The 10,094-nt window shown below is 51.8% G+C and overlaps 1 protein-coding gene across 1 annotated transcript; it reads right to left on the reverse strand.

Moving 5' to 3' along the window:
- Positions 1-6,803: 6,803 nt before the first annotated feature.
- Positions 6,804-8,667, reverse strand: FOXE1 (forkhead box E1). The gene has a single exon (XM_077345497.1). It carries the CDS (start codon positions 8,496-8,498, stop codon positions 7,410-7,412), a length of 1,089 nt encoding a protein of 362 aa, XP_077201612.1. The 5' UTR covers positions 8,499-8,667; the 3' UTR covers positions 6,804-7,409.
- Between the last annotated feature and the right edge of the window lie 1,427 nt (positions 8,668-10,094).

A 10,094-nucleotide genomic window follows, 5' to 3' on the forward strand; every position in this document is an offset into this window, starting at 1 on the left:
GAATATGCCCCTCTTAACCAAGACACCAAGTTGGCTTTCCACGCCAAGCTGGCAGTCAGAGGATTAGAGCCTCTGCATGTGGCTGTTCCCCTCAGGCTACACCTCACCAGGGACTTGCTGAATAGTAGAGTGTGCGAGAGTTTGCTATCCTTGATGTGGCTGCTACCAGTCTTTGCCTGGAGTGCATGAAGACTGTGATTGACCTGGTATAGAAAAGGTTCATTCTCTTAAACAAAAGGCTTATTCCTCCAGTGGTGAGAGACTACTTGCCCTGGCAAACAAAGTCAATTACTGAGGCGTTGTTCATACCTGTTGCAAGTCACCGAAGCCTCACAGAACTGGCTTTGTCAAGAAAATGTAGAACAGTGTAACTCCCAGCCATGTGAGAGAAAATCTGAGAATTTTCAGACTCTTCCCCCCCACCCCATTAAAGTTGTTTTTCTTTCCAGAGGCAAGCTACCAACCTGCCGTGCAGAATCAAATGGTTTAAGTCTGTATTTCTTTTAGGGCTTTTGTTGACGGATCATCTTGCCTTTATTGAAGTAACTTCCCATCATGGTTTCAGGAACGCAAGCGACAATTTGTTGTTAGAAAGGCATTGTTCATATTTTCTGTTCCCCTTCTTAGTACAGTGGCACATCAGGATTCAAACAACCTGAAAGAGAGTGTGACCAACCCATGTTCCTACCAACCAACCTCTTGCCAAGCAACCTCTTGAGGGGATCTTTCAAGAAGCAGATTTAGTCCCTCGGCTCCCTTTATCTGCCCTGAATGGTGACCTCAGACTTCTTTGAGGGCCAAACTATGCATATATGCAGAAATTCCACACTAGTTCACTATTGAAACTTCAGATGTGCAATCGACAGCCATGGGAACTTAGGCCATAGGGAGGGAGGTTGTGAAAGTGTATTAACTCTTCCTCTTTCTTTCTTTCTTTCTTTCTTTCTTTCTTTCTTTCTTTCTTTCTTTCTTTCTTTCTTTCTTTCTTTCTTTCTTTCTTTCTTTCTTTCTTTCTTTCTTTCTTTCTTTCTTTCTTTCTTTCTTTCTTTCTTTCTTTCTTTCTTTCTTTCTTTCTCTTTCTTTCTTTCTTTCTTTCTTTCTTTCTTTCTTTCCTGCCCCTCCCGACAAGTTGGCTTGGGGTGCTTACAACAATGGTTAAAACAATAAAACCCCATTAAAATCCCGTAACAATACAGTACAGATGGCAACCTCTTATTCAGTGCAACTAATCCCATTCCTCCCTTTATCTCCTGCTCCCGTTCAACCAGAGGTTCAGTTGTCTTCTGTTGGGAGCGAAGCATCAATAAAGGGGGGGGGGGGAGCTTCACTGTTGCCCTCCTTTAAATGACCCCCTCACTGAGAAGGGGGTTTTCAGTTCGGAAACCCAGTGAGAAGAGAATTAACTCTCCCCTCCTCAGGACTTTTAGTCTGAACCAATATACGCTGGCTGTTTTTTAGAACCAAATAACACATCTGGAATTCCAGTCATGGAACCTCAGCATCACTTAGAAGAGGCTTTCTCAACTTTTTAAATAACAAGAAACCCCCGAAACATTCTTCAGGCTTCGAGAAACCCCAGAAGTGGTGTGATGGTGCCGAATATGGTTGGGAAGCATAGCTGTGGACACGCCCACCTGGGGACCCCACCCACATTGGCCATTTGTATGTCGGGAGATCAACATGATCATATATGGTCACATCACCTGATAAATGTTTAACATATTTAATAAAGCATATTTAATTAAAATATATTAAAATTAATTAACTCCTACCCATCCAGGGCCATCACGAAATTCATCCAGGGCCATCACGAAAGCCTGACTTTAGTAGTAGTAGTAGTAGTAATTCTGCCAGTTAACATTGAAGCCCTGTTCTTTCCCCAGAGAGCTCAGAGTGGCATAAATAGCTGCATTTAATCTTCATAGCAACCCTGGCATTTTCCAGAGAGTCTTAAATGTTCCTGGATCATTTCCCTTTGTTACTGGTTTCTCCCCTCATTTCCACACAGCCTTGTTAGCCATCCCTTGCTTCCTGATTGTTCAGCTCCCCCTGCTATTACTGAAACCCAAGAGGAAAAAAAAACACTGAAAAACCAGCAGAGCAAAGGCTTGCTAGCTGCTAGCAAGTAGCTGTGTGCAAATGAGGGGGGGAAGCCAGTAGCAAAGGGAAATGAAACTGGAGCACTAAGGCTGCCTGGAAAACACCCCCATGAGAGGACCTGAAAGTCCAGACAAGCCCCATCTCGTCCGATCTCAGGAGCTAAGCAGGGTCAACCCTGGCAAGTCATGATGTGGAGACAGGCAAAGGTAAACCACCTTCAAACGTCTCTTGCCTGGCTGCTTGACGATCTAGGATCTCATGGCTATGCTATACACACGGCATACGATAAATACATAATAACCCCTGTGAGGGATGTTAAAGGGAGGCAGAAAGAGTATCCCAAGGCCACCCAGTAAGTGTCCAAGCATGCAGGAATCTGAATCCAAGTTTCCTGGATTCCTAGTGTTTTAACCACCCGTCCACCCTGGGTCTTGCTGGCTACTTCAGCCAGCTAGTTCAGGTGAGGTCTGCTTTATTACACACTGCTCTTGAATGGGTCAAATTGCTCGTGTCCCTGAACCAGTATTTAGGTATCCTCAACATTTTCGGACTTGGGGTTCCCCTTGAACCACAATCCATAATACAGAATTAACTTTTAAACCAGCCTCTCTCAACTTTCTTCCCATTGAGAAACCCCTGAAACACTTTTCCAAACATCGAGGAACCCCAGAAGTTGTGCAATCATATAGAATATGGTTAAGAAGCATAGCTGTGTACAAGCCCACCTGGGGACCCTTCACTTCCCACCCCCTCCAGGCCCATCACTGGCCATTTTTTGGGGGGGAGTGTGTGTGCAGGTCAACATGACCATATATAGCCATATCACCTGATAAATGTTTACCAAATTTTTAAAATATCTTAAGATTAATTAACTCCGACTTGTTCAGGAAACCTTCCAAGGGCCATCAAGAAACCCCAAGGTTTCATGAAACCCTGGTTGAGAAAGTCTGTTTGAAACACTGATATGCATCCTTCTTGTTCTGGGTTACCCCACCCTGCCCTCTCTTGGAGAAATCTCTTTATTCTCCTTTATCTACTTAAAAATATTGTGGTGATCAATTTAAGGTCTGGGCAAGATCCTCTTTTTGAGTCCCTGTTTCCCAGTTGAAGCCCAAGGGTCACAAGAATCTAACCCTAGAAGACAGAAATGCACCCAAGTTTATAAAAATCCAAAATAAAGAATGTTTATAGAGGGGGCCATGGCTTCTGTATCCAATGGTCTCCATCCTTGCCGGGGGGGGGGGGTTGGGGGGGGAGGAGGCGGGTGGACTCTCTTTGCTTCTGTGTAGTCTGCACAATGAAAGCACGGAAGAATGAGATGAAGGAGAAAGGCTTGCACTCCAGAAGTTATAGATTTGTGAGACAGAATCTAACAGGCATGTACTGGCAGGGGCTCTTGGGAATTGTAGTCCACGGACATCTGGAGAGCCACAGTTTGGCCACCCCTGCGTGTCATTAATGCCACATTCTGCCAGTGGCTTCTAATGTGAATCCCACAAAGTCTGAAGTTCAGCTGAAAGATCATCTTGAAGTCTGACAAACTATACCGTAACAGGGAACTCAAAATAATGTATTGCACTATATCAGAACTTGGTTCTTTTCACTGATTAGCATGGCCCCTGCACAAGGACGGGGACACAACTTCTTGATCTGGGGGCACTGTTGACAGCTAGGGAGGGGGCACAGGGGCAGTTTCTGCAGAAAGCTTCAGGCAGGGACAGTTCTGCTATTTGGGAGGGTGGGGTTGATAGAACATTCTCCTTCTGGACAATTCCTCTCCCTCAGCCACCCGTCCTTTTTGGTCTGTATTTTCTCTCTTTCCCACAGATAAATCTAGCCAGCCATGCAGCCAGAAATATGGGAAGGATGAAAGAAAATGTAAATTTGTACAAAGTCTGTAATTTATTTCTATCACAGAACCTGGTGAGATTCTGACATAAGATGTCTTCAGATTTTTTTCACTTTTTCTTTCTTTTTTTTACAGTTCAGAAATTTTACCGATAACCGCTCCTCCAGTGTATTTGGTATAATAACTAAAAAAAAAAATCCAGTTGTATAAGGTGAATTTTCTTCTCTCAGAATACCAGAATTCAATGACACTGATTGGCATCAGGTTCACGCTGAACTAAAGAAAGGGCTTCACACAATACAGAGTTAATCTGCAGAATTCCCTAGCACAAGAGAGAGTTCTCGAGGCAAAAAGATTCACCATTGCTTGACACTGTCATGAATTTAGACTTCCTGGGTGGTCTCCCTTCCAAACACAGAGTAGGACTGACCCTGCTTAGCTTCTGAGATCTGGCAAGATCAGGCCAGCCTGCACTATCCAGGGTAATGCTCAGATGACTTTAGGATGGGGTAAAAGATACATTCATGGAGCCAAGTAGGTATGATAGGTAAACAGAACCACAGCGTAGAAAGCAGAGGTATCTTGAATACTGTGCTTGAAACAGCAAAGACCACTTCCTTTGTAACCTCACTGGTTTTGCCTGAAGCTATTGCCTGAAGCTATTGGGCTAGATCAGTAGTTCTCAACCTGGGGGTCAGGACCCCTTTTGGGTGTTGAATGACCCTTTCACAGGGGTCGCGGCAGGGCGAGCAGCTTGGCTGGTGGTGGGGGTCACTGCCACTGTTGCCACTCCTGAAGGCGCCCGCCAATTTATATACAATTTATTATATAACCAATTCATATACAATCATGAACCATGGCTCTTCACACCATTGGTCAGTTTTGGTTTAATTCCTGTGATAGAACCCTTGCATAATTTTATGGTTGGGGGTCGCCACAGCATGCGGAACTGTATTAAAGGGTCGCGGCATTAGGAAGGCTGAGAACCACTGGGCTAGATCCAGTGGACAAGCGGATCCAGTAGATCTAGCTGGACAAGACCCTGATATAATCCAACGGAGCATTTTTCAGGGTCTTGTGACGAGTGCGCTGAAATCAAACCACATGACCTTTACAGGCTGCCTTCAAGAACCAATCCATACGTGCTGATAAATCATTTCTCAGAAATTGTACTATTTAAGATTTGGGGCAGGAAGGGGTTTGCATGGTCAAACACTTCCCATTTTCTTAAAGCTCCTTGCATACAGAAAACTAACATTTGGGGCTGTGGAGTTTCCTCCCCGTCATCTGGTTCCACAAGCAGTGGGTTTTTATTTAAGAGAACATTCAAACATGCCATCCATCCCTAAAACCAGAAACAGCATGCTCCGAGGAACCTTTTTACCATTTTCAATTTGTCTGCCGGTGCACAACATCGCTTGCTGTTTGACCAGTGCTGAGTCCACCTATTCAGGCACGTATTATAACAATATATTTTCCATCAAGGACTGGCCAGGTTGTGACATGAAGAACCAGATTTTACCCTTGATGTTGCAGCAGGTTAGGCAGCTGTCACTTCTGTGGTCCTTCTGCTTACCTTTTCTGGGGTGCTATGAAAAGTGGGTAGCCTAATTTTGTCAGATCTCAGAAGCTAAGCAGGGTCGCTCAGAAGCATGCAATGGCAAACCACCTCTCAACATATCTCGCTATTTATTTATTATTTAGATTCTTAGCCCGCTGCTCCCAATTGGCTCGCTGCATGTTACATAATCCCACAATCGTGGTACAGTCAAACATAACACAATAAAACAATAGCCCATTAAAACCTTGTTGAAAACCAGATGGCGAGTCCTTGCAAAAAGCTCTCCAAGGGCCTGCTGCTCCACTGGGAGCTCATTCCACTAGGCAGGGGCCAGGACCGAAAAGGCCCTGGCCCTGGCCCTAGTCAAGGCCAGGCGAGCCTCCCTAGGGCCAGGAATGGTCAATAAGTTGGCATCTGCAGAGTGTAAAGCCCTGCCAGGGACGTATGGCACCAAGCGGTCTCTCAAATATGTGGGTCCCAGACCGTGGAGGGCCTTAAAGGTCAACACCAAAACCTCGAACCTGACCCGGGCTACAACCATGACAAACCTACATAATACAGCCATAAATTGGTTGTCATTTGACAATACTTTCCACCACCACATTAAAAGTCCTGCTAGCTTCACTGGAGAAGGAGAGTGGAAGGACCAGAACAGGGGTGACTGCATTGTTCACGTTAAAATCTGGTTCTCTGTATGGCAGCTCTGCAACAGTATTTTGAGTCATTTCTTTACCAAAAATCCCTTGTCTGTAACAGAAGCAGAAAGACGAGACAAACATTCAGTAAATTCTGATTTAGCCCAGGCTATCCTGATCTCACGAGATCTCAGAAGCTACTATGCAGGGTTGACCCCCATTAGCATGAAAGTCTAGGGCTGCAAACCACCTCTGTATGTCTTTTCTCTGAATGAACCACAGGGTAAATTGGCTGCTTTTTGGTGGCACTTTACCTCCAACTAAATCCCAACTTGAAATGAGGCTGAAAACAGAGGCTAATTAAACTGCACATCATCTGTTTTGTGGGACTCTGTGGGAGCGAACGTTCCTAGATCTTACATCACAGCAATTAACCAGCATCTGGGAATTAGGACCACAGACTGCAGCATCTTATACCTGGGCAAAAACATAGAAAGACACCTAACTTGGGGCGAGTCAGAAGGGAAACACACGACAAATGCACCAGCTCCCCATGCCTCCTTCAAAATGAAAAGGGGGGGGGGGGCAGGGGAGAACATTTCCAACTAAATCTATCTGCAGCAATCCGTAAAAAAACCCGACAAAGTCTACGGGGATAGTTGTTTATTGCAGATGCATTCCCAAAGCCTTCCGAAATTAGAACTTACACAGATCCCTGGCCCAAAAGGTGATTCATGGAACACCCCCCCTCCCTTCTGCCTGTATTTATTTGTCCAGATGAATTAGTGATTTGTGAGTCACCCAAAAATTAGACTGAAGGAAGCACACACCTAGCGATTCGTAATTTACTAGCGATCAAAGAGCAGAAAGGGAAAGCGAGGACGGCTTCTGTGCGTTACCAAAAGGCAGGAAAGCCCCATACAATCAAACCCAGAGGAACTAAAAAGAGAGCAGGTGCGGGAGGGTCCACGAACTCTTTGCAGTCACTTTGGAATCAGGCCGCTGTGTTTTCAAACTTCACCATCTGCCGGTCGCCAGATCTTTACAGTGACTGAAAACCACAGGCCACGTTTCCCATCACCCTGCCAGGGCGTTTACACATTCATTTCTTTACAGGAGCATATAGTGGCAACTGGGGGGAATACTATGACGCGCACCCCACCGCTCACAGCAGGGCAACATGCTCCTGTGCTGAAGCCAACAGAGGCCCTCGGTGGGCGGCCACAGGGCAGGCCTCCCCCTGCGTGGCTCCCCAAACGTTCCCTCAGATGGCCGACACGAATCTTTCCACGTTGCTGGAGTAGGCGGCGTGCCGCAGGTAGGCCCCGGGGCTGCCCAGCTGCCCGCCGGCGGCGTTGTACCCGTGCGCCAAGGAGCCGTAGGAGCCGGGAGACATCCGGCCGTAGAAGTCCATGGGGTCATTCCCCAGCGGGGGCGAGGTGGGCATGGCCAGGCGGCCGGGGGTGCCAAAGAGGTGGCCGCCGCTGCTCTGCGGGTAGGCGCCTTGGTTCACCTGCAGCTGCTGGTAGGAGTAGGGCAGGGCGTTCTGGGGCCGGGGCAGGCCAGGCCCAGCGGGGCAGCCCGGTGCGGGGTAGGCCGCAGGGCCGGGGAAGGCGCAGTTAGGGCCAGGGGAAGGGGCCACGTCCTGGCTTGGCAGCGGCTGTTGTTGCTGCTGCTGCTGCTGCTGGGCCAGCTCCGGGCCTGGCTGGGCCATGAGGGCGCCCAGGCCGAAGAGGGGCGTCGGGGACGGGTAGCAGAGGGCGGCGGGCGGCGCGTAGGGGGCGCCCAGGGGAGGCGCGCCGGGCTGGGCGGCCGCCTCGTGCATGTAGGCCGGGTAGGTGGAGAGGTCGCTGCGCTTGAAGCGCTTGCGCCGCCGCAGGAAGCTGCCGCTCTCGAACATGTCTCGGGCGTGGGGGTCGAGGGCCCAGTAGCTGCCCTTGCCCGGCCGCCCGGGCTCGCGGGGCACCTTGACGAAGCAGTCGTTGAGCGTGAGGTTGTGGCGGATGCTGTTCTGCCACTTGCGCGGCCCGTCGCGGTAGAAGGGGAAGCGCTCGGTGATGAAGCGGTAGATGCCGCCCAGCGTCAGGCGGCGCTCGGGGGCGTGCGCGATGGCCATGGCGATGAGCGCGATGTAGCTGTAGGGCGGCTTCCCGCGCTGCACCGGACGCTTCCGACGGCGCCCCGACGCACGCAGACCCCCGGCGCCGCCCGACACCTCCTCTTCCGACGGATCGCCTTCCGGCGGCTCGGCGGCGGGCGCGCCTTCCTCCAGCTTGACCAGGGCCGGCAGCCGGGCCTCGGCGTCCGCATGGCCCGCCGCGCGCCTCGACGCCGGGCGGCTCTCGGCTGTCATGCCAGGCTCGGGCCCCGCCGGCGACGGCACAGGCGCGCCAGCCTCGCCGCTGGGGGCTGCCGTCGGGAGCGGCGTCTCCAACGCGGCCCGGGGACTGCGGCGGGCGGCGGGAGGCCTCTCCGCTCCAGAGCCCGCTTCTCCTCGCGCGCGGAGGCCGGGAAGCTGCCGCCCTCGGGGCTAGGCGCGGAAGACGAGCCGCCCGGCCGATCCCCGGGGGCCGCCGGCGACGGCAGGCGCAGGCAGGAGCGCTGCCTTCGGGGGCAATGCCGAGCGGCGGTGCGAGACGGCACGAGTGGCACCAGGCCCGGGCGGTTCAAGGAGGCTGCGGGGCGTCCTCGGGGAATCGGGGCTTCCAGACCCGGAGAGCCTCCTTCGGGGCGGAGACCGTGTCAGAGGCTGGCAGCAGACCGGTTAGAGTCGACGGAGGCGCCCCTTCGGAGCAGCAAGATTTGGAGAGTCAGGAGGGGAGAGACGTCTGCGGCTGGAAAGCGGCGCTGGCTCCCCCGGAGTCTCCATCTACCGCCGGGCACGAGGCGGGGACGTCGGGGCGTTCTTCCAGCGCCTGGATGCTGTCTGTCCGGCGCCCCGTCGGAGCCCTCGGGAGCCTCTCCTCCCGTCTCCGGACGCCCTCTTTTTGTGCCGGCTGTCGAGGCACCCGGGCAGCCCGCGCCTTCCTCCCCGCCGCCCTGCCTGCAAGGGGACAGGAGGAGACGTGGCTTGTCTGAGCAGAGCCTCCCGGAGAGAGAGTGCCGGGGGCGCCGCGAAGCCACAGGGCTTTGCGCAGGGAGGGGCCGGGCCCAGGGCAGGAGCCGGGAGGTGTCACCCGCTGGGAGGGACGAGCCCGGCTGCCGGGCTTCCCCCAAGATCGCGGCCCAGAAGACGCCCGAGGGGGCAGAGGGGAGGCGCGGCGCGGCCCGAGGGCGCGCAAGGAGGGGTGGCCACATCCTGCGTTGCCTCGGGGTAGCTCCCCGTCCCGCGTATGCCCTTACTGGACAGCAAATAGGGGCTCTTCTACACCGGGCTGGCCCTCCCCGGTTCCCTCAGCAGGGAAGCCGCGTTCACATGTGCAGGTTCTTACCAGCCCCTCCCCCTTTAAATCTGGAAGGAGCCCTCCACCAGCATAGTGGGGCGAGAGAGTTAGGGAGCCCAGCCTAAGCAGGCTTGACTCCAAGGCCAGCGCCTCAATGGGATCTTCATCCAGGCAAGCAGGGATTCCCCTCTCTCCCTCCTCCTTTAAGGGGGTTTCTCGTCCCGTGGCTTCCTTCTAAGCAGAGCAGCAGTGGCTAGTGCCACAAACTTATTTCCATGAGATGAAACTGTCCAGTGGAGAAAACATGCAGAGACCTGAGAGTATCTTGATGGTGCAGCCAGGCTATACTGCTGCTGCAGTAGGTCACAGCAGGCCAAATGCCCAAGTGGACAGCACTGCTTTGACTCTCTTCTCCCAAACAATATTCATCCTCCTGGACTAGCTCCCATCTTCCAGCTCCTGGATTCTTAGAGAGAGAAAATGGCTGCAATCCGAGATCACTTACTAGGGAGCCAGTCCCATTGAATGCCAAGGGATTTACTTCTGAGGATAGGTGTTTAGGATTG

The sequence above is a fragment of the Paroedura picta genome, chromosome 7 (assembly GCF_049243985.1).
Source record: "Paroedura picta isolate Pp20150507F chromosome 7, Ppicta_v3.0, whole genome shotgun sequence".
Taxonomy (NCBI): domain Eukaryota; kingdom Metazoa; phylum Chordata; class Lepidosauria; order Squamata; family Gekkonidae; genus Paroedura; species Paroedura picta.